Genomic DNA, 25746 nt, shown 5'->3' on the forward strand with positions numbered 1-25746 from the left:
CTTGTGAGAATGTTGACAACCGCTGTTTGCCTGTTCACTATGATGGACAAACTAACACTCCACCAGGCCTAGATAGTCAGACCTGCAGATGTTAGGCATAATGAAGCACAAGTTGCAACGTTAATACTATAGCAGTCTCTATAGGACATTTCACATAAGCCTCATCATCAAAGATGAACGCAAACATAATCATATACTTCACTTCTATCATTTAACTTCACTTCTACAGATGCTTTTAGCCTTTTTATCGCTAAGTCTTTTTTATCCTGGAGAATCATTCCAATTAATCTTCATATAATCTGTCCTTTAGTCATTTAGTGAATGATGTTTATTATTGTAATCACTTAAAGTGTAGCAAATAATATCATGCTTTTCCATTGTGATGGTCTTTTATAATCTTTAGACTTAAACCAAAGTTGTGTTATTTGTGTAAAATAAAGCATCTTTGTGTGTCAGTGACTTACTGTCTCGCATCATATGACCAGTGTGGCCGGTCTGTGTTTTTGTGTTGAAATGTGAAGCATGAGTTTTTACACAAACACACAGAGGTAAACGCATAAATGCATTAATTTATATTACAATGTCCTACAGTGTGACACACTTAACCAACCAGGAGTCTCAAAATTACTTGAAAGCATTCAAATGAAACAAATTTGAAGATATTTCTTGTTATGATTGATGTTATGATGGCATTTAAACTTTGATCTTTGATGTCCGTGAGTCCGACCACTCAAATACTAGAGATGGTCAAATCCAAATGGAGAGATTTTAGATACAAAGAGAGTCTTTTCTTGCACTTTACTATAAAACAAGACATAAGTCGCAGTCCTTCAGCCATTCATCAAACGATATCTTAAATAGCATCTTTTAGGGAGTTTATACTCCGGTCCAAACTGAAGAAGGTAGCTCAATCCAGGAGACTATAGTGCAGAAAAATGAATTCAAGGCAAATATCCAAACAAGGGATATAACAGAAGACAGCACTGAAAATAACATGAACAGGACGAATAGTTTAAATAGGGTTTGGCCATTAAAGGAAAATCAACACGCTCAACAAACAATCAACAAAGAAATAATCAGAGGTGGAAATGTCGCCATCTAGCGGCAGAATCAAGACCCTTTAGATAGATCATCACAATTTCTATTTAAAACTCTTCTCATCTATTATTTCCTTTAACCTCACAGGATATATATATATTTGAGAGGTCTGCATTTTAAATGGGAATTTTTTAAATAAATATATTTGAATAGTTTTTCCAATCTCTTAAATATGTTATCATCAAACCTGTGTGTAAAAATGCCTGTTTCACTTGCCTGTTGTTGTCCATAAACACACGCTACATGTGTTAAAAGTCTGCACAAGGTGCTATTTTTTACTCATATCTCTTTTTGCAGCGTAAAATCATGGTAACACTAAACTAAGTGATCATTCACAAAAAACATTGGGTCTCATTCACTTTGATTTAAGGTGAACTGTCCCTTTAAATTTTAATCACAGACCAGACACGGACTTATCATGCAAAGAGAGAGAACATTATAGAAATAAAGAAAACATAAAAGAGTTTCTTTATGAGGATTTTGTTGGATTTAACTATTTGTAAATCTGAATTTTTTTTAGGCTAACCAAACACACATTTAAAGACATGCTGTTTTTTCCATATTTATTGAGGCTCTGAGTATGATTTATTTGATGAAAAGATGCCCTTTTTCATTTAGAGAACACTCTAAAGTTACACTTTATTTTAAGTGTCTGTTTGTTACAGTGTACTTTTTAATAATGAGTAATAATAATTAACTATACTTACGGTAGGGTAAGGGTGAGGATTATGGTGTGGTTTAGAGTTAGTTACATGTTATGATTACATAAGCTGGTTATATATTTTATAAGATGGTTGGCTGGCCTCCTGAAGCAAGTTTAGCTGTTTTGTACCATTTTGTAGCTGGTGAGCTTGACCAGTGTGGAAACTATGGTGGATTTTCTAAGCAACTGGTGGGTTTTCTAATATAATATTGCACAGCATCTAGTTATAGGCCTCATGTACGAGTCCGATTTAGCTGTGGGCCTCACATATTTTCATGTACACCATACTGTAAATCATCAAAAAGTTGATTTATTTCACTAATTCCATTCAAAATGTGAAACTTGTATATTATATTCATTCATTACACACAGACTGATATATTTCAAATGTTATTTCTTTTAATTTTGATGATTATAACTGACAACTAAGGAAGATTCCAAATTTTGGGCCCTTTGGGCTCAAGGGCCCTTCAGTCATGACCTGCTGGCACTGACATTAGAACCATCAACCTTCTGATCACAAGCCCAACACTCTAACCATTAGGCCACAGCTGACATCTTCTTAAAAAAGGAAAACACTGTGGAGCAACACCAGCAGATGACACAACTGATGAAAGTAAATTTAGCATTTTTTCCTTTGGAAATCAGGGTCCCAGAGTCTGGAGGAAGAGAGAAGAGGCACACAATCCACGTTGCTTGAGGTCCAGTGTAAAGTTTCTACAGTCAGTGATGGTTTGGCCTGCCATGTCATCTGCTGATCTTGGGTTAATTAATTCTTTGATTAATCAGATTTCCAAAAAGCCTAATTATATTTTCATTATTAACACAATGTTCCACACCCTGTCCAATGCAAATACCTTGTATATGACATTGTTATAAAACAGTTTGACAGAGTATTAACACTTAATGATATTTTACTGACATTTATTAATCTGCTATGTCATGTTTTTATGACAATTATGACACGTTAAGATGTATTGGTTAATGTAAAGTTGTCAACAAAGAACTCAAACAAACAATATTTGCATTAAAAATGTCATAATTGAGCGAATGACACTTAATGACAGTGCATAAAACCTTCATATTCATGACATGTGTGATGTAGCAAATAAATTTCAAAGGTTATGTTTGTCTTAGAAACTAGCTACAGATTGGAAAATTCTGTTTGCTCATTACGGGACCTTACGTTAACCCAACTGATGGAAATAAATAATAATAACTGAACTAGTAACAGTTTTGTTGCAAAGCACAATATTATGGTGAAATTAGATCTCGTGTTTGTTGACTTAAAATCAAATTTGTTGTATAAGTTCTACCTGCCCTGCGCGGGCCCCGAACCCATTCGTTCTGCGCATCGTTGCATCAATCAACTCCACCACAGTGCGCTAGAGGGCGCCGTGTGTCAAACTCTGTGTGTGTATCGTGTGGGGTTCTTGCATCTGTGTTGATATTCTGGCCTGCTAAGCGAAATGAGGTCGTAGTGTTGTAAGCCTCTGATTTCATTCAACAGTAATGACACCGTTGTAATATCATATCACCGAGATAAAGGAAGCGATCTAATGTGACGGTAAGGAAAAGGCTTAACCTCGTTATTGTGCCTTTTTTGTGTTTGCGAACTAAGGAACAATCTCGTCTTTTGAAGAACAGTATTGTTATCTTTGATTGTATTCATTTTTTGTGTCCAGTCTTTTTTTATAATTTTTATGCTCTGAAATAACATTGTAGACTTGTCGAGTTTTGATCGTGTTACAACATGAAGGCAGATGGTTAAAGTAAAGCTGAGTTCGCCTTGAAGTGTTTACTGTTAGCCTACATGCTAATGCATTCCCAACTAAATGTGATCTTAAACACTTCTTGTGTAACGTTACTAAATAAGACATTTAACAGCATAGAAAGGATGTTTTATAATGCACGGTTATATAACATGTTTACATTATGAGTCCTTTGTAAGTGCCGAAACATTTATTTATTCTGGCCTGTGTTTACAATCTGATATAACTATAAATAATAATATAGATTACCTATATTAGGGTTTATTATGCGTGGATGTTTACTACAAATTGTTTTATTTAGATCATTGGTCGATGTGAAACTTTAAAATTGCAAACATAATAATTTCTGTATGTATTTAAAAATAATTAAAGGAGTGGATCAAACACAATAAAATGGGTCATTCCATGTACATTATAAGTGCAGATGGGCAATTCCGTTATGGATGTGACATATTGCGTTATGGATGTGACATGCAAACGGGCGGAGCACGTATTTGTTAGCAATATATTGAACCATATGGTCACACTTCAGCATAAGGGGCAATTCTCTCTATTAACAAACCATTAACTATGACTTTCCCCCAATAAACTCTTAATTTATTGCTTATGAATAGTTAGTAAGGTAGTTGTTAGGTTTAGGGATTGGGTAGGATTAGGGTTGTGGAGTATGCTTATGCAGAATATGTGCTTTATAAGTACTAATAAACTGCCAATATGCCAATATTAGGGATGTTAATAACAATTACTTAATAGTGAGAAAAGCCCCCTATACTGAATTGTTACCGTTTATATTTAACTAAACCCTTGTTGAGGGTCACAATGATAAATTAGTACGATTATACAATGTATTCTTTATATTGTGACCACAGTTTGGTCACTTACTTTTCCAACTGGTTATAAGTGTTGAAACATTTGGCATGGCTTACTAAGATTTGCTTTATGAAAACAAAAGTTCAAAAGTATAGCTAGATACTGTTCCCTCATATGCAAAAGGCTCTATATTCGATTTAACATTTCATTCTAAAAAGTGAGTAAAAAGTGTTATTAGTACAGATTCATCGCATATATGATAATAATCAGTTGAATCTGATAAAGCATCCACCTGAAGCATACTTGTGTATGCAGCTACTTTCCAGAATAAAGCTGCAGTCTGTAACCTTTGCCTCTCTGTCGCCATCTCTGTTTAAACTTTAAATTGGAGTTTACTCTACGTACTTATCTTAATGTCATATTACATCAAAATTAAATTTCCTGCGAAAACGTACCCGACGGCTTGAATCGAAACCTACCAGTTTGAATCGGTGTGAGGAGATTTTTCAACACTAACTGACTGTTTATGTACTCGCTTAATAAGTTATTGTTTATATTTTCCCCAGAAGTTATGGATTGCAGCTTTAAATATTAAGTGTCACACTGTTGGATTAGCCAAAGTTTATTTTAAAAACTCTATAGTTTAAACTGATGTATCATAGCTGAATGGTCAGGCGGGATTGAATTAGCCTCTCAGGAACAGAAAGTGGTTTTAAAAGGGAAGTGTGTGAATTTCCCTCTGCACACATCACTCCTCTTTGCATTTGCAGGTGAAATTAAAGCGGATCTTAAGATGCTGCTGTCCTTGGGTATGCTGATGCTCTCTGCCACCCAGATTTACACCATCTTTACCGTTCAGATATTTGCCTTCCTCAATCTTCTACCTGTGGAGGCCGATATATCAGCAGTAAGTTTTCACTCGATTACTGCTGTGAGTTAACATCCCACTCGCTCCATCATGTTTCTGAGCCAGAAACACAGTTTGCATTTTATCATCTAATGTATATTGGCACTTATAATGTTCACAAATAGATGATTTTCGACTGAGAATGATATGCATTACTTAAATGTGCATTTTAATAGCTGCTTTTTTCCCCCAGTATTCCTTCGACAATAAAACTGAGAACTTTGATGATCTGCCTGCTCGGTTTGGCTACAGACTGCCCAGTGAAGGACTAAAGGTGAGTGTGCCATTAATATTTGATGATGACATTACACACAATTACATGTGTGTTACAATTACATAGTTAAAACAACTATTAACAAGTGTCTGAACCTTTATCTCCTCAATGTGTCAAATAAAACAATTATTCATGGACTGTTCTTCTTACTATTTGGTATACCTTCCCCTTTCCCAAAGGTCATATTTTTGGTTAAAATAGAGGAAAATCTGTCGATTTGTATAAAGGAGTCACCATAGACAATTAATTTATTTACTTAAAGTGGCAAAAATGAACTTTTTTCAAATAGGTTTCCTTAACAACCCGACCCAGAGTCATTGTTTGGATTACATTTACATTTAGTCATTTAGCAGACGCTTTTATCCAAAGCGATTTACAGATAAGGATTAACAGGTTGTCCCGCCGTACCATTGGATGAGCACCTATGTATTAAAATTTAAGGTATGGACGTTATATAGTAATATTCGCAGCATTGCTTTTCTAATGGCAATGTCATTGAAAAACCTTGAATGACTGTTGGTCAAAAATTGTGGCTACCCTGAAAATCTTTTAGAGAAGTTGCATGTTGAAAATGACCTTTAATAAATAAATAAACTTGCTAGTCCATGTCACAAAATGACTAGACAACTTTTCTGTCTCTTTTCACTGTATGCGGTGACCTTTGATGTTACTGTTTGATCAAATTCTCAAAGCTGCTCAAATAAGCAGGTTTTCTGTTCCTTATCTGAATGAGACAGAACCACACATCAAACCTCATGATGTGTTAGTGATAACTATGTTGAAATCACATTACTTCACATCTGTTTGAGTCAGTTCTCCTTTCGGTACGCATTCAGTTATCTTTCTTTGTTGTTGTGAATTTCTCTTTGAGGGACTAGCCAGTTTCAGGTGGCCAAACTAGTTTTTGAAATAAAGGTGGCCGGTCATGGAATGCAAAAGAAGATATTTTGAGAAATATCTCGGTGGTTTTGTGCTCATAAAAGGAAAGTCAACAAGTTGTCAGCGTTCTTCAAAATATATAGAAGAAAGAAACTCCTACAGGTTTGGACTGACATGAAGGTGAATAAACGATGAACAAATTCTCATTTTGGGGAGAATCGTCCCTTAAAAATGTGTACTTCTAATTTCTCTTTAGTTTTGAAGTTATTTAGTGTGGGTTTTATTGGACAGGGCTGTCTTTGCTTGCCTGCGCTTCTCAGTGAAATTGTCCTATTTTTAGGCACTTTATTGAATCAAACTGTGTTTTTATCTCATTGGGATATTGTTTTTTTGGCCTGCTTTGGCTCATCTTCAGTCATGTGCTGGCCACATGCCTGCCTGTTTTCATGGCCCAATAATCTCTTATTCAATAACAGGAAGTTTATCCTCATTGTTTAGCGGAGAGAAAAAAATCCCTGGTTACAATGCTTGTTTTAGTAATTCTGGATAAAGAAGAACTGTGAGTCAAACAGAGTCAATAGATATTCATTTTTCTGAGTTTTCTGCATGTGTTGTTATTTAAAGCGTGTGTGTGTGTGTGTTTTTTTACAGCAGATGGTGCTGTTGGAAAGCTTTTAGTAATGTTGAATGGGGTCATTGAAAGGACATGAGTCAGTGCATTGTTGTCTCTATTTTTCCCTTAATGCAGTTTTCTAGGCTTAATTGCTAAATGTTTTTTGTAGCATTTTTCTTCTCTTTTTAACGGAAGTACACATGGAAGTCTTGAAATCGCCTCTCTATTAAATGAACCATTATCCCAGAAGTGTGTCTGAACAATGTTTTCTTCCAGCAGTAATAGGATTGCTCTGTCTAGTGTACAATCTAAAGTATTGATTCGACACGGTGTTCAGTCCTAGAGCACTTTAAGGACACTACCTAGATTTAAACTAAATTATTTCAATTTGACTACAGAGGTCTTGATTTGTCCGTCCAAGCCCCGTCTCTCCTGTCCAAACACAAGTCTTGGAAGAGATTTTGCATTTCTAACAAAGACAGATAACAAGGATTAGTGATCCGCAATTATTTAATACTAACAAAACAGAGTTTGTTGGAATAAGTACACTCTTTTTTTCTAAAGCAAGCATCACTGTTGCTCATACTTTGTCCCTTTACGGTTTGGGTTAGTTCACCCACAAATGAAAATTCTGCATGACTTGAAGAATGTTGATAACCAAACAACATCGGACACCATTGACTTTTAATGTATAACACCAAGAATTCTCAAAATATCAAAATATATTAGAAAGAAAGTCATATTAGCAGCACCTTAGCAACACGCTAGATTACCCCTAGCAACCGTCTAAACAAAAAGTGTGATTACATTTCTTCTGAATATGTGGAAATCGTTTATTTCTGCCTCTGACAGTCATTGGTTTTATGTCTACCCAGGGCTTCCTGATTGGTGCCCGTCCTGAGAATGCCTGCGAGCCGATCGAACCCCCGCCCCTGAGGGATAACCTCACCAGCGCTTTCATCGTGCTGATCAAGCGCTTTGACTGTAATTTCGACATCAAGGTAGGTTTTGCTTTGTGAAAACTCCATGAACCTACAACAGAGTTTGAACACCATCATTTGCACAAGCAGGTTTTTTTGTGAAAAGTTTTGGGCTGAATTCTACAGATTTTCCGTGCACTTGTGTGGGCTTTCACTGTGTTTCTGCATGTTTGGAAACAATTATCGATAGGGTGCCTTAATAATTCAGTTGTTCTTCTGAAGTAAAATTCACAGTCAAAAGAACGTCACATTTTTCTTTTGCCTTATTTTTTGACCAATTCCACAGATTGTAATGTAAGGGGACATATGACCAAAATCAGGGACTTCAGTAGCCATTTTTGTAAAAGCTCTCTTCATTTTTTTCCATCGTTTATTTTCTCTGGTAAGAGATCACTTACTCAACAGAGTGTATGAATCATTCAGAAGATTTCATACTTGATTCTTTTTTCGGTCTGCCGCATCATTGAGTCGTCACCAGAGTTTCTCTCTCTCAGCATGAACACAGCAGCCGTTTGTCTACTGACCAGTGAGCTAAGCAGTTTAAAGATCTCAAAGAGCTTTGTATAAGAACCTGTTTTTCCCTGTGCTTGTTATTCCTTTACCCAGAAGACTTTCTTCTTTAGTTGAACAAAATAGAGCGAAATTCGGTTTAGGTGAAACAATACATCAGTATGGATTTATATATCAATCTAATGTCAAGCATATGATAAATGCAGTGCAAAAAATGTAAAATAAAATAGATCAAGAGGAACCCTAATTTGGACCGTCTTCACATCTTTACAATAAATATTGAATCACTGACTGGGAGTATTCAGAGTTCTGAAAAGGTCTTCATTATTGAAGGCCTTAAATTTGGGGACAGAAGGATTACAAATTCTAATACGGCTCTTGACAATGTAATCTTCACTAGAAGCAATAAAACCTAAATGAAGCGTGTCAGAATTGTATTGTATTTCCTGCTAGAGATTTACTGCGTATGCTGTCTGGGTCTGTTTTTTTGAGACAGCAGCAAGTAAACCGCTCAAAGCAAAAGCAGGAATTAAATAATGAGTTATGTTAAGATCCCAGGGACATTTTTTGCATTCATTCTCCTGTTCACATGAGAGCTCAGTGACTAAAACTATAAAAGCGTGTAACATGAAAGCCTCTGTCCATATATGCAAATGCTCCCATGAATGCAAAAATGCAAAATCAGCCCCCGCTCTCCAAGACACGCTTTCATGCTGGTGGCAAAAAGTATGCATAGACATTAAGAGCTGTGCCTAAAGGTTCTGTTCACCTGGAGGTCTTTGGACTACTTCCAAAGGAAGCCCAACATAAAGCCAGCTTTAAGATATTTTCCTGTACATCAATAAACTGCTTGACAAGGTTAAACATTCAGGTTTCACCATGAGCTATCAATCATAAATGTACGGAGATCTTGTATACTCCATGACAGGGCTGTGATATGTTTATGATGCAATATTTGATCCGTGTTTAGTTGATTACGCGAAAGGTTTTTTTTCTAAAAAAGAATAGTTTATTTTATTGTTAGAGAGGCTTTTTTCATATATTCTTGCTGTCCGGTATCCAAATTCGCTGTTTTACAGGAAATGGTAAAAACACTGTTTTCAATGATTAAATACTGTGTTTTTAAATACTTTTATTGGTTAGATATGTACAAAACATAAAAAGGGTGACTAATAATAACGATTTATGGCCAAAAATGTAAATAACAGAATATTGAGATACGAGGTTTCAGAAGGACAGCAATGATATACAGTACATCCGGAAAGTATTCATAGCGCTTCACTTTTTCCACATTTTGTCATGTTACAGCCTTATTCCAAAATGGATTTAAATTGATTATTTTCCTCAAAATTCTACAAACAATTCTTCCAATCATTGTCCTGTTGGAAGATGAACCTTCGCCCCAGTCTGAGATCCACAGCGCTCTGGAGCAGGTTTTCATCATGGATGTCTCTGTACATGGCTGCATTCATCTTTCCCTGGATCCTGACTAGTCTCCCAGTTCCTGCCGCTAAAAAACATCCCCTCAGCATGATGCTGCCACCACCATGCTTCACTGTAGGGATGGTATTGGCCAGGTGATGAGCGGTGCCTGGTTTCTTCCAGACATGATGCTTGCCATTCAGAAATATCTTTCATCAGACCAGAAAATTTAGTTTCTCATGGTCTGAGAGTCCTTCAGGTGCCTTTTGGCAAACTCCAGGCAGGCTGTCATGCACCTTTTACTTAGGAGTGGCTTCCGTCTGCCATACAGGCCTGATTGGTGGAGTGCTGCTGTGATGGTTGTTGTTCTGGCAGCTTCTCCTCTCACCACAGAGACATGCTGGAGTTCTGACATGGCCATCAGGTTCTTGGTCACCTCCGTGACTAAGGCCCTTCTCCTCACTCACTCAGTTTGGACAGGTGGCCAGTTTTAGATAGAGTCCTGATGGTTCCAAAGTATTCAGACCCCCTTAAAATTTTCACTCTTTGTTATATTGCAGCTATTTGCTAAAATTATTTAGGTTCAAACTCCATGCAGGCTTTCATGTGTGTTGCACTTAGGAGAGGCTTCTGTCGGGCCACCATGCCATAAAGCCCCGACTGGTGGAGGGCTGCAGTGATGGTTGACTTTCTACAACTTTCTCCCATCTCCCGACTGCATCTCTGGAGCTCAGCCACAGTGATCTTTGGGTTCTCCTTTACCTCTCTCACCAAGGCTCTTCTCCCCCAATAGCTCAGTTTGGCCGGACGGCCAGCTCTGGGAAGGGTTCTGGTCGTCCCAAACGTCTTCCATTTAAGGATGATGGAGGCCACTGTGCTCTTAGGAACCTTAAGTGCAGCAGAAATGTTTTTGAACCGTGGCCAGATCTGTACCTTGCCACAATTCTGTCTCTGAGCTCTTCAGGCAGTTCCTTTAACCTCACGATTCTCATTTGCTCTGACATGCACTGTGAGCTGTAAGGTCTTATATAGACAGGTGTGTGGCTTTCCTAATCAAGTCCAATCATTATAATCAAACACAGCTGGACTCAACAATTCTGTGTTTTTCTGTCAATATGGGGAGCTGTGTGTACATTAATGAGAAAGAAAATAAACTTAAATGATTTTAGCAAATGGCGTGTGAAAAATGTAAGGGGGTCTGAATACTTTCTGTACCCACTGTATATATATATATATATATATATATATATATATATATATAAAATAGGGCTGTGAAATCAATCATGATTAATTGATTCCAAAATAAATGTTTGGTTTTATATAGTAAATGTTTATGTGGTGTGCAATTTATATGTAATGTATATAACAAAAGCACTTATTTTGGAATCAATTGGATCGATTTGACAACACTAATATATGATAATAATAATAAATAAGATTTAAGTTGAATTATAAATGCTAGGAAACTCATAAATCAAGGTTTTAAACAGTCTTAATTTTTGATAGAAGATTTGAAAAAATTATATGAGATTTGCATTAACATGTCTTGTCTTTAATTTCACCTCTTAAACTTGATTCAGGACTTTCGCGCTCTGTTTGTTAACCTACTTTTTAATTCGTGTGAAAGACGAACCTTCATTTTGTTACTGAAAATCAAATGTTATTTTAATTCTTTTAGGTGGTTACTGTTGTTAGTTCGTTAGAAAAGTGTTCTGGAGTGTTCTTATCTCTGCCTGAACAAATATTTACTTGTATAACGACTACAGACGTCCATCTCTGATTCTACACCACATTATAATATGGAGAAAATAGGCTGTAAAACAGCACGATTTCAAAAAAGATTGTCCAAAATAAAATGTGTCCCCTTGCAGTTCTCATGTCTGCCTTGAGTGGCCGCTGTTTAGCTGTGGTAAGGCACTGGCTTCTTCAACACTGATATGAAAATATAAATAGTTAAAACGACTGGTACCTAAAACCAAACAAATAACAATGTTGGCTATTTTAAAAACTTTGCATTCTGCCTTCTATAAAACAGTCATTGAATTGGAACTGTTGTTCCTCTTCATACTCTTGATAAGTCGATACCCATCACAAATAATCCTTTCAACACACAGAAGAACGGGGGCCGTACATGTTTCATGCAAATAATGTGTGTATGTGGGTTCGAGGAGTGCATGCATGTTTCCCGTGTTAGTTTGAACACAATACATCTCTCTCTCTCTCTAATTCATAGGTCTTTCATGCGCAGAAGGCCGGCTACAAGGCAGCGATTGTCCACAATGTGGATTCTGATGACTTAATCAGCATGGGATCCAATGATCGTACGTTTCTGAACACAAATGCATAAAACATGCAGTGAAGACACCAGCTCATGTGTTCTGCTGTCAGACAATGGCCAGATTCATAACCTCAGCCACAGTGCTCAGAATATAGCTACTGTTTATGAATTCTGAATGAGCTGTCATGTTGTTCAGCTTGAAATGTTGAGATGCCATGATGAACAAAGGTGATGGTCATGCAGAACCAACCATAGACAGTCTCAAAAAACTGAAGCGATTCACGCAAAAATAAAATTCTGTCATCATTTATCCTCATACTCATGCTATTATGAACCTGTATATGACTTCCATCTCCAAGCACCATATTGAGTTATTTGATAGTTTTGACGACATAGTATTCTAAAATGTGGCAAATATAGTCTATATTTTTTCAAGAATACTTGTTATTGGACATAAATCATTTTTCTGAAAGATTCATTTTGATGAGGTTTATATAAAGTGTGTCTCTTCTGTTTATTTATTGCAGTTGATATTCTGAAGCAGATTGACATTCCTTCAGTTTTTATTGGTGAAGAAGCGGCCAACTCCCTCAAACAGGATTACATATATGAGAAAGGGTAAGAGCTTCAGTTACAGTATTGATACGTTACTGTTTAAACAGATACTTACTAGAGATGAGTAACACTTAAATTACTAGGATACAAAATTATTAATATGACCAGACCAACACAAATCATTTTATTTTATTAGAATTATTATATAAAAAAAGCTTTTTACCCCAACATCTATCACCATAACACCTGCACCAGCTGCAAAGCCATTGATTTATGTGCATTTGTTTTTAGTGGTCATGTTATTCTCATGCCAGACTTCAGTTTGCCTCTGGAATATTACCTGATCCCATTCCTCATCATTGTGGGCATCTGCCTAATCCTCATTGTAGTCTTCATGGTGAGTAAACCATGAGCTTAATATTAAAAACCAATAGCTTTATATCTAGCTTCACGTTTACAATTCATCTATTCTCAGATCACAAAGTTTGTACAGGACAGACACAGAGCCAGGAGAAGCCGCTTGCGCAAAGACCAGCTGAAGAAACTACCAATTCACAAGTACAAGAAAGGTAAGATCCATCTTAAATTGCTTTTTAAATCAATGCTGAGAAGATTCCCAGGTATAACGCAATAACAATTGAGTTTTTCTGCCATATTTTAAGTGTTACTTTTAACAATACTGACTTTTGAAGTGATAATGTTGTTTTGTGTATTCAGTTATAATTCATTCTCATATCAAAATCATTGGCTTCTCACTTCTGTTAAAGGCAGGATACTTTGGCTATAAACTTTATACTTTGTTATTATTAAAATAAGACTTTTTGAGTCTTGTTTGTCAGTATCTATTACACGACTTGTAGGGACAGATCACAGTGGTCGACAGTTTATTTGCATGTTACAATATTGTCTCAAATAGCTTTATTACTTTTTTATAATTAGCTGCGTTTTATCTGTTAGACAGCTGTGTGGTTAAAATCCTCCCTCTCATCTATTCCATAAGAGCAAAACCCAACTTAAGTATACAGGATTTCCTCAAGACTAGTTGTTGAGGTGACCCAAAAGTGTGTATTTTGGGAACACACAAAAATGTGTTAGCAAAAAGCATCAGTCAGATGTGTAAATGTAAGCCCACACTGAACGGACAGCCTGGCATTGTGGACACATGTTGACTTGTGGGTGAAATATGGAATTCTCCTCCCACAACGGAGCTTTTCAGTTTTCCACATCCTCAAACCATTTTACAACCAAATCAACAAACAATGACCATGGACCATTCACTGTGTCTGCATGTTGACACGCTGTATCTGCTGTAATGTAGACGTCTAGTGAAAAGTTGTCTATATGACTGACAGTAGGGGATTAAAAATTAGAGGGAACACATGGCATTGTGGGATATAGTATTACATGTACTGTGGCATATTTAGCAGTGCTTGCAGGAATGCTCATGCTGTTCACTGTATACTGAAGGAATCGAAATAACATGAAGAAAACAAGATATGAGCAAGCCTCACAAACAGGATCAGCACATTTCCTCTCTTCCCGCTCATGGCATCTCCTGATGCTGAGTCGTTGTTTTCTTCTATCCGCCCTCTGCTGATTCATGCCTTCTGCTGCAGTCTGTCTCACTAACCGAGTGAACAGCGACCTGCTGGATCTTCCTGTGTTATGACACTGCAGTTGCTTTTACTGCAGCCTCCGGAAACACTGTCAATGACTATCTTTACACTGCTGCAGACCGGTGCAAGAAATGCTGTTGACATGGTTTAGCATGGTGTCTCAGGCTTCAAGCTGTTATCTGTAGCTGTGTCTTGAGATTTCTCATCCATTTGCAAGCGCAGATGGCAATTTCACACGTATATGTAGTTGTTTTCAGAACAGCCATCATTTCAACGTAAAATCCAATCCATTATTTGTTCTCGCATTGTTCTCGTAAAACAACTTTGCCTAATGCCATTTTGAGTGATTCTCAGGAAATCTTTGTTTCAAGATGTCGAACATGATTTTATTAAAGTAATTTTATCAATACATTTCCTTTATATTCATTTAAATGTATGACATGTTTTAAGCCATTCATTTCCAAACTTTTACACCGTTTCTACACCGGACGTGAATGGCGAGATGCGACACGACGAAAGACATTGGAATTCATTATAATAAAAGATTTTGACCACACTGTTTGCGTTGCGGCAAGACGTGACAAACCCATTAAGAACAAGCAGTTGTAGACATGGTGTTACTGACAGTTTAACACAATTTTAATAAAATAAAATAAATAAAAATTCTCATTACCGTAACCATTCAAAAATGGGAATCCCATAGCATGTTTTGCACAAAAGCAGTGTGAAGCCATGATGCCCATGTCCGTTTTAATTAATCATACAAAATGAGGTATCAATAAAGTATACTGTAATAGAAAATTATACATGTGCAAAGCGTAACAAGATAATATTACACTTTAAATATTAAGTAATCTGTTCATACATTTAAACTGCATTTTAAATGTTATGGAGGATGAGAACACATCAGTCATGGACACTTTCTTTCACCATTTCTTCATTTTTATTATACATGAATATTCTTTCAATAATATTTTTTCATTTGAGAACATCCAATTGTTTTAATTTTACTGTTTAAGTTACAACATATAATCCACTCAGATAAATCAGGACGTGTTATGGTAATGAGAATTTTAGCAGAAAAGGCATTCGAATACATAATTAATTACTCTGTCAAAATTATGTTTTGTCCGAGGTAGAGAACACTATTATCTTATTAAAAAAAATTGTGTAACAGAACTGTATGTTTTATAATTCGAATCTCAAAAGCCATGATATTTCAGTGGTTTCGTGAGAATGACCAATTTTGTTGTCAACTAAAAATGGCTTAAAATAATATATTGCAATATATTGAAATGTTGCTTAGTTCAAATGCATGTCTATAGGGCTTTTTATAGTTTTGCATTGTTGCAAAGAAGCTTTACAGTAAATACATATTAATACAGACATTAAAGTATAGAAATAAGGAAAAAATCCAAACCTGGAATATATCTAGGATAAACTGTATTTATGCTATTTGTACTGCAAGATGTAAGTGTTAACAATAACGGTAAACGTTGGAATAGGAGTATTATATTCGTGGTGCTATTAAGCAGGTTTATTACAAGATTAAATATATATTGTAAGATTTTTAAAGTGTATTATGAAGTGCTTTTCAACATTGACAGTTTTGAATGAATTTTACCGGCATGAAACCTGTGAACCGAACAAACCAGAAATCCCTCTCAAATGCTGGCATTCAGTCAGTCATGATGTTCTGTAGTCGCAGTTATAGCGTACCCATATATGGTCAGATGCCACTGTAGTTTGAGACGGCAAGAAAGCGTGTTCGCTTACTGCTTTTATAAACATCAGAGGGACTCTTTCATTGGTGGAGGGAAAAGTGAAAAAACTGAGGAATTTCAAGGGAGGGCAAGACAAATTTCTGGACTTATAAGACTTGAATGTTTTGATTGAGGACACCCAGAATCGCAAAAGACATGCTACACATTTGATAAGCATCATTACTAACATCTATAGTTGTAGAGAATGCCTAGTTCATTTTTTTTTATCTTTACCGTTTTGAAAAATGGGAATTGGAAACCCAGTTTGGGAAGAACATTGTGTAGCTTCTTTCATTTTGATTATTATACACACAAGGTCAAGTTATGAATATAAACAGAAGTTTGTGCTTAACTTATCATGCATCACTTTCACACTTGCGTGCCAAACAGCTGTTGCATACAATGTAATATACAATGCAATTTTATACTGTCCCTTGATTCAACATTTTTCCAATTTGATTTCAGAATAATAACAAGCATACTATTTTTGCAAACTGTCCAATCGACAATTGGAGTCATTTTTATGGTATTGATTAGTTGATAAGTTTGGTGGAATTAAATTCTTTTTCTTGTACTTCTCACAGGTGATTCATATGACGTTTGTGCCATTTGTTTGGACGAGTATGAAGAAGGAGAGAAACTTCGGGTGCTGCCATGCTCACATGGTGAGTATTTGTCTAGATCTTTCACCGTTAAATGATTTGTGACGCACTATTATATGACTGTTATAAGTATAACAAATTATATAAGAAGTTTTTATTACTTAAATGTACACAAATAAATATGGATTTGGTGATCACAGGTAAATATAGACAAAGCTCATAGACAATAAATCCACAAATGTAATCTGAGCAAATAGGGCATCTTCTGCAAGACAAACTCTATATTTGAAATTAGCAGAAAAATAGATCAGCTAGATTCATACCTGCAAATTCGGAAGAGGTTAAAAAGGTGACTGAGTCATAAATAAACTTCTAATTTGATCATTATTGGTTTAAGTTTTCAGAGAGTTGCACCTTTTATAAGACAAACTGGATGCATATCCATCAGTACCAAAGCGTTTGCACGCCATGGGTTTTGTTTCCGTTTTAAAACATATGCAGGATTGAGAAAATAAAGTGCGGGTCTGATTTTAAGAAAGTAATTAAGAGAGATCAAGTGAAAGACCTGATTGATGCTTAAAAAGTTTCATAAAAAAGAAACTTTGGACAAATATCAATTGCACCCAAGTGCCTTAATCACTTAAAAGGGCAGTGCTCTAGAAGTGGAAATTCGAAAGGAAGACTGGCAGCTGTCTTTAAAAACAGCCATTTCCATCACACGGGTGAACTGAATAATAAATATCCAATCGTCTCTTTCAGCAGGGGTGCAAACATTATGTTTAGACGCGTAATTCTGGTTGGCCCAAACACTAAAAAAGCTGTTATCTTGATTCTGGTTGGCCAAACGAATCCAGGTGCTGGACCAAAGCCATTTCAGACACTCGAGAGTAGATACCCGAGACCCAACCCCCCCAGAAAAAAAAACTCTTCGGAGTTAATTGATTCACATAAATTATCTATAAATGACCTATTTTTAATTCAGAACACGCCGAAAAGCTGACTAGTTTGCAGGTATTTAGATTGCTTTTATCAGGATCTCTTGACACTAGTTTCCTTTGTATCTTTTGTTAGCCTACCACTGCAAATGTGTTGACCCATGGCTGACCAAAACCAAGAAGACATGTCCAGTGTGTAAGCAAAAAGTAGTACCATCCGAGGGCGACTCGGACTCTGAATCCGGTGACAGCGGTGCCGAGGAGAACGAAGTGTCTGAAAACACGCCTCTGCTACGATCTCTGGCCTCGACCAGCGCCCATTCCTTCGGAACCATGTCCGGCTCGCCATCCCAGCACGAAGCGGAGTCATCGGACTACGACGAGCACAGCGACACAACCGACAGCGAGGAGGAAGTCACCGTGGAAACGGTAGTGGTTCAGCTGCAGCAGAGCCTTCCGGACATGGAAGCCAACGCTTGATATGTTAGCCAAAGCTAACACGGACTTAGTGGGGATTTCAACGCACCTGGAGCAACAGTTCACAATCACTTATACGTTAACATAACAAATTCATTTAATGTACACAACGTGTTGTATTGAGCTCTGCAAAACTTGAAACTATGCAGAAAGGTTTTATAATTTATGATCCCCAATGCAACATTTTTGCAAACCTGCTCTAAAAAAGTAATTGTGCTTTGATCAAATACTGACAAAATCCCAAACTCATATCAGACGCATATCCAGCCGGAAAAATAACTGCATGGTTTTACACGATAAGACATTGATGGGTCGACAAAATCTGTGGGTGCACAAATACTGACATCAGCCTTAGTTTGATCAATAACAAAATAAATTGTCCTTAATATGTAATTAGGTAACACATTGAAATACTGTAAGTAATACTATGTAGATATGAAAGGGTTTTTTGATAACCTAAACTGTTTCAGATGTCTAGTTGCCTTTTAAATGTTGCTTTGTTGTGAATGTAATGTTCTGCACACCCTTGTTTTCAAATAGTCTATTCATTTTCCGTCATTAATAAAATACTACATATTTGCTGGTTTTGTGTTATTTGTTGAAAAAAGTTAAAAATGGGTACAAGGTTACACATTCATAACAACGTACATTTTAATTTTCCAAACTCTTTCCCCTAAAAAAAAAGGTTGAATTTTATTTATGATATAAATGTGCAACAATGAAAATGACATGGTGCTTGGATTGGAATAAATTTATTTAACCTGTAAACAAGGTGTAAAATTTATGGCATTTCTTGGTTTATGCATATGAAATCAAAAATCAGACTGTATCCAAGATATATGAAAAAAGTACAAGGAAAGGAAACAAAATTATGTCAGAGGTTTGGAATCTGTACAAATATCCCACAGAACCAAGTGCCGATGAATTGTTTACTTGGAAGTTTTTTAGATTAATCCTAACAATAGCAACAGGTTTCATTTCTTTATGGCACAGAAAACACATTTTCTCTAACGATTTCAGTGTCATACACTAATGCTATCATTTGGACTTTTGACAGACATTCAGATCATTTTAACAGACAGCTGACAACTTGAAGGCGTTTCCATCGGGACATAGCATGGGATGAACAAATTCATCAATTCAAGTGTTAACAGTTAAAGCTGACAAAATGAGACCGCTCGAGTCGTATTTGTGAGCTTGCCGTCAGATGCTAACGCTAGCGTTTAGAGTCAACACAAGTTGGTCAGATGAAAAATTCAAGCTATACTCTTTTTTTGGAAATGGCAGTCTTGAAAATAAAAAATTACATATTACACAGGAGTGAAAGTTAAGTGCTGGAGCTACGCCAATGATGGAATGTCAATGGAGATTTAAAGGAGCGATGGATGTAGTTATGAGCTCGTGGGAGGAACGTTACCGTTTCATATCATTTCTTTTTAACTGACAGTCGAACTGAGAGCAAAACCTCCTGAAGCCGCCCAACTGAAACGAGGGGGAAAATTATGAAAGATTGCTAAAATGCATCAGTTTGTAAATAATGGAGGAAGTGTAGTGTTATACAGGTAGTGTTTCTGATCAGGGATGTAGGGTGGTTGGAACATCGGATGTTAAAGCAATAAACCTTGGCAATGAGGCTGTGCAGAACAGACATACAGTCCACTCAATGAAGTTATGTTGCACGGACTGAACATTGATCCTGCACAGACTCCATATACATCAAAATATGTGAGGCATCTACCCCCGACTAAGGTCCACTTTGTAGTCTCGAAGATATGCTTAGGGTTGACCTTTCCCAGAGTAGGTCTAGGGAGGAGGAATGAGTTTTTAACTCAAGCCCTTGGTCAAAAATACATCGTGTCGTAACAGTAGTGCCGAACCGGGAACCGAAAACAGAACCGGGTAAAATATGAGATAGCGTATTGAACAAATAGCAAAAGATACAGGAAATGTGCAAAAGAAACCAGATGACAAAGCAAATGTCATCTAAAGTAGTGAGCGATGGGAAAATGAGCTGCTAGGGTGGGAGGTGTCTTAATATCCAGCTTTCCTCAGGTATTCAGCCATGGTAAATGCTTTCTTGTTGAGCAGCCCTCCATGGGTACCTTCCTTGCCCATGACTATAACCAACGCTGGAGTACACAAGGAAAAAAAACAAGAACAGAAATCAACAAACATGGGGGCAAAAAAAGAAACTACGTACCCTAACTTAAAAAAAGAAAACTGTTGACAAGATTCATTACCCTTCCTTGCCATTAAGATGTCCAAAAACTTTAAATGTGACTGTTTCAAGGGGGAAAAACCTTGACAGCTTATTTGGGGAATGTGGGTGGACTTGTTTTCTTTTGTTTCTTCCCGCCTAATTTCACCACTTAACCAAGAGAAGAAAAACTAAAACCCTGAATCTCTCAAGTATTTTGCCATGGAAAATGCCTTCTTATTCAAGCCGCCTCCGTGGACCCCTTCTTTGCCCATTACAAGAACCAAGACTGAAAGAAAAAGATGGAGAGAAGTTAAGAGGACAGGAAAACCCTAGCTTTGGGAAAAAAAGCCAAACCAAGATTATTTAGAGATAGGACAGAAGAAATCTCAGCAAAGATAACATGCACACAGACACAGACTGCAGGCCAGTCTAAACTAGGAATTAAGCACATTTAATATATCCCAGTAGGGATGCACCGATACCACTTTTTAAGGATCGAGTACCGATACTTTTTCCCTGGTACTCGCCGATACCGACGCCGGTGCTAGTTTTTTTTTGTTTGTGGCAATTTTCTAAGAACACCTCAATGAGACTAATGAACATATCAGCATTTTTATTTTTAACAACTTCAACTCTAAAAAATAAATCAATCTTATCTGCTTATCAAAAATTTCCAAAGCCCAAAATTCACAGTGTCCAATAACCTCCAAAGAGCAAAACCGAGGACATAAGCATGCAGATTGCCATGCGTTGGTCGTCATCATTGATTTTGAAATATTTCCACACTGCTAAGCGTGAATGAAGCGTTAAGAGAGAGTGACTTACATGTTAAGTCAATGCAAAGACGCGATAGACCTAGTTGCGGTGTGATTCACGCGAATGAGGTGGCGCGAATTGAGCAAAAAAAATTTGCTGCGTTAACCAATCAGGAGCTTGCTCTAGTAGGGACGTGATTATGACATGGCGAGCGGAGGCAGAAATCTGAAACAACAGTGAAGGATTGCGCCTCTGAAGGATCTAATGGACCCAGACACAGAGCCGAACGAGTCTACGTCTATCTTCAGCCTTCCATAGCCCATACTGCGCAGCTACCTGCTCAACAAAATCCATGTCCGCCATTTCGCAACAAGACTGGAGCCGCCTGCCAGAAGCAACTCCCATGACGCGAATTTCACTCGCGAATGAAGCGAGTAAACTCAAAATGTTCAAGCGTCCAACTACACATGAATAGCGCGATTTAGGTGTGAACACTCTATGACATTGTGTCTGCTACGGCGTCTCTGTGTGCACTGGAACGTTCTGTCAATTACGTCACGTGAGGTATCGGTGTTTGGTATCGGGGAATTTTTACGAGTACATGAGCTTGTTATCGGGGTCGATACTGGTATCGGTGCATCCCTATATCCCAGTAAAGATATAAAGTACGTTTGCAAAAATTAGTGATTCAAATCTGTTAAAAATATTTGTTGGAGGCACTTAAACATTTTGTTTACAATCATATGTAACTTTATTCTAATGATAAACGTGATATCAGGACTAGTGATATTGTACATAGCAGTCTGAATCACAGTTTTTATGTGTCTAAGTGGGCGGTTTTTCAGGTTATTGCAGTGTTAGCATTAAATTGAGGTCCAACTTAAGACCCAAACGATCTGAATCAATCGATCTGAATCAATCAAATGCTTCATCACATTCAAGCATGAAAAGTGGGGTTAATATTTCTACTCAATACATGCCACAGAACACATGAAAGAGATTATTCAGAAACTTGTTTTGATTTCAGGAAACAGGAAACCCTCACACTTTAAACAGCGACAGACCCAAGATTTTTGTGACAGATTGGCAGAAACTTGCATGCAAATGAGGAGAAATCTTCAGGTCCCAGAGACGACTTCCTTAAGCATCAGAGCTGAAATCATGGCTTAAAAGGTATGTGTTTAAAGAATGGCCATTTAATTAATTAAATATGGTTTAAAATGGGAACTAATGGCAATTAAAATGTTTTTGCACATTACGATTTATTTAGTATTAAAAAAATATTTTTAAGATGATTTTGTTCAGGGTTTGTTGTATAGTGATTTTTATAACAGCATATAACAATTCAACACATACAAGAAACTGTACCAACATGGTGTATATTATAGAAATGTATTAAAAATATAAATCCATTTGATTTAAATACATCACATTTTTTCATATTGCAATTTATACTGATAATTGTGGAAGGGTGTGTTTCTTGGCCCATTTTATGTATTTCACCTAACCATTACAGCGGTGACACTATGCAACACCTAACTAATGGACTGACTGAGAATTATCTCCCTTTAAACCATAAAATCATCAAAATATCTTATGAAACTGTTTAAAGAAAGTGCAAATAATTTAACTCATTAATGTGCACCATATCTACCTTAGAAATATATATAAAAAATGTTTTATGCACACATTCCAGGTACAAATTCTATCTAATCTACAACGTTTAGGCCATTTAAGGCCATATTGAGGAAAGGTTGACATCTACATGATCAATTTACCACAGACAAAAAAATACACATATAGGTGTGCAACTTGACTAATAAAAAAGTAATTACGAGAAAATAGGAGAAATTAACAACTACCTTTGGCTGCTTTGCCGACAGTAACGTTGTATGTGGCTTCTCCTCCTTGGCTCTTTGTTCTTATGTCCATTGTCCAGTCACTGTCGATTAGAAGACTGTCTCGAATAACTGAGCATTTCTTTGAACCTAAAGTCAGGCCGTTGGTGAAGAAACTTTCTCTGTCTTTTCCTACTAGGATGTCGATTTCTGTGGGCTGATATGAAAGAAATAGCGGCGAACATCAATAGCTGAACTGGTTTTAACTGTTCCCCACACCGTGAAAATGAAATTTGTAATATCATTTTTACCCTCACGCTGCATATGACTCAAGATATTTTGAGAAATGTCTCAGTGGTTTTAACTACAAATGATTCGCTTTGAACATTAAAGAAATACATTTCTGAATCATGGTGAAAGCAAATGTGATCCGTACTGATACATCCGTAGAAGGAACTTCTAGAAGGCGAATATTTCAACCGAACTATCAAAGTGGAATGTAGACTTAGTCGTGGCTTTATATTTCATGAAATGACAAACCCCATCAAGAATGAACATGCAGGACGTCTATTTTTTTCATGAGTTCCAAGTATAATTCAAGCTGTTTTATTTACACTGGCCGAGCCATTTCTCTTGAGGCCAAACCACAAAAAACTAAAGACTTTGTGTTAGAATCCGTGAAAAAAAGTGATTTCTGGAGATCTATGTTCAGTCAGGATCTGGCGATGCTAGTATAACTTAATGAAGACTGCCATCTCCTTCTCATTCTATAAACGCTAATATACATGCGAATTTCAATATACACGAAAACATTCACATCTATACAGTAACATCAGTAAAAAAAAATTATAAGCCTTAATTTAAGTTTGCCACTAAGCTACGGGGGAAATAAAGTACAGTGTCACAAATAAGCCTGTTATCAGATGAATTAGCACCCATTTACTGAACGCCATCTTGGATTGCGGGAAGAGGGCATACGGCGAACACCTTGTATTCATAAACGCGTTAACGCACATTTCGCAGCTTAATGACGCGTGTGTACTGGTATGATAGTGCATTTGCGTAGCCGTCCGACGATTTTCGAAACTGACCGGTCTATTGAATTGGCCTGTTTGGACCAACAGCATCTCCATCTCACTATTTATGACAGAAAACTAAAAATTTTTTGTAACTTTAAGGAGTCCAAAGTCCCAAATTTAACTTCGACTCGAAACACTTTTACGCATTGGCCACATACTTTTAACAAAGCAATGTATTTGTGTTTGAAATAAGCTTCGCGCCAAATAAAACAGCGCTTGGATTCTTAAAGGGAATAATAATACGACACGACTAGCGTTACTCGCCATTTTGTCCATTCAGGCCCTATATTCTGGTAAACTGACAGGCTAATCTAAAACATAGCATGTGTTTCAAATCATTGCAAGTTCATCACACAGACAGCGGCAAGACGATAAGAAACATTTTGAGGCGTGCAAAAATAAAATAGATTTTCTGAACGTCCGGGCCTTACAAATCAACGGAATATCTTGTTTTAGCATTTTGAAACGTTAAATATCTGCAATATTTCTAGGCATTCCGAAACAGTGCCCATGAAAACCAAAATGCTGTCTTGCTAGGCAGGTCACTGTCTTGACACACAACCACAATTTGAGTCAATCACTGAAGACAGAAGAAAGAATGTTCGTAATAGCGTTTATTTACCGTGATGTTTACGAACGTTCCCCCCTCCTGCGCTGCCCATACGTATTTAGAGTCGGAGTTGTACCCAACAATGGCGGAGTCCTGGCAGCTGCCATCCGACATCAGGTTATCCACGTAGCTCTGCCATGACGACATATTTGCCTTCCGATTACCAACGCGCACACTAAATCTTTTTAAAAGTCGGGACTAACGGGCTTGTACGGCGTCGGTTTGCGGTAACCGTATAGTTTGATGTCCCGCACGCCCCCTTCGCTAATGTGAGTTTGAGCTACAGAGAGTCCCGGCAAGTACAGGGTGTAGTCCCTCGGATATCCCTCCGCGCAGGCGTGCGTCGGATGAAGTCATAGGATGGAATCATAGACGCGGATGAATACATATAGACTGGACATAATAAAGTTAGCTGTTGCCTGGAAGATTTACTACTGTAAACAACACGAGTACAACATATTTTTTTCGCAGCACATCTTCGAATTTGTCGACAGATTAAACTCTTTTTAAAACGCTCGTTTATTTTTGGCATATTTATTTATAAAAGGCAAAGATACATATTGGACGCATATATAAATATGGGAAAATATTAAATGGCTCAAATGTTTTATTTTTGTAAAATATTAAGATGTAATACTATTTACATTATTAAAATTTTCAATAACAATAATAATGTTTTAAGTGCCTGTGTTTGATAATAAGGACATGTTGCGGTCGTAGCACGTTGTCATGGTCTCTTGGGTCCTCTTGTGGGCAAATCTTGTAATAACAACTCTTAGGTTTGTGTTTAGAGCAGGGCCCGAATTTATCAAGCGTCTCAAAGTGCCATTTTAGTCTTTAGTGCCGAGAATTCATGAAATGTACCTACTCCTACTTCCAGACGTAAGTATACAAGTAAGTTATCACATTTCTTAAAGCTAAGAATCACTCGTATTCAAACAATTATTTAAGACAGCTCAAGGGGGTCTCTCAAGTGCTCAGGAGTTGCCACTATGAGCTTGTAATGGCGCTAAGGAGACAGATACATGTGGTGAGGGATTTGCCAATGGATCCGTAGATTTCCACCTTA

The 25746-nt window shown here is 37.0% G+C and overlaps 2 protein-coding genes across 3 annotated transcripts; one reads left to right on the plus strand and one right to left on the minus strand.

The window, feature by feature from the left end:
- Window positions 1-3188: 3188 nt before the first annotated feature.
- On the plus strand, window positions 3189-18959 carry rnf13 (ring finger protein 13). The gene is made up of 10 exons (XM_079471759.1): window positions 3189-3368; window positions 5154-5290; window positions 5484-5564; window positions 7932-8057; window positions 12202-12289; window positions 12774-12864; window positions 13093-13198; window positions 13277-13370; window positions 16765-16845; window positions 17854-18959. Exons 2-10 carry the CDS (start codon window positions 5177-5179, stop codon window positions 18195-18197), a joined length of 1125 nt encoding a protein of 374 aa, XP_079327885.1. The 5' UTR covers window positions 3189-3368; window positions 5154-5176; the 3' UTR covers window positions 18198-18959.
- Window positions 18795-25015, minus strand: pfn2b (profilin 2b). 2 transcript variants are annotated; one of them, XM_079471760.1, is made up of 3 exons: window positions 24690-25015; window positions 23013-23205; window positions 18795-20323 (listed from the first exon to the last, which is right to left on the minus strand). In XM_079471760.1, exons 1-3 carry the CDS (start codon window positions 24822-24824, stop codon window positions 20226-20228), a joined length of 426 nt encoding a protein of 141 aa, XP_079327886.1. In that variant the 5' UTR covers window positions 24825-25015; the 3' UTR covers window positions 18795-20225. The 2 variants fall into 2 exon arrangements, with proteins under 2 accessions (XP_079327886.1, XP_079327887.1); XM_079471761.1 differs by having other exon boundaries at window positions 18933-20680; window positions 24690-25004.
- Between the last annotated feature and the right edge of the window lie 731 nt (window positions 25016-25746).

The sequence above is a fragment of the Barbatula barbatula genome (assembly GCF_947034865.1).
Source record: "Barbatula barbatula genome assembly, chromosome: 13".
In the NCBI taxonomy this organism is placed as follows: Eukaryota; Metazoa; Chordata; class Actinopteri; order Cypriniformes; family Nemacheilidae; genus Barbatula; species Barbatula barbatula.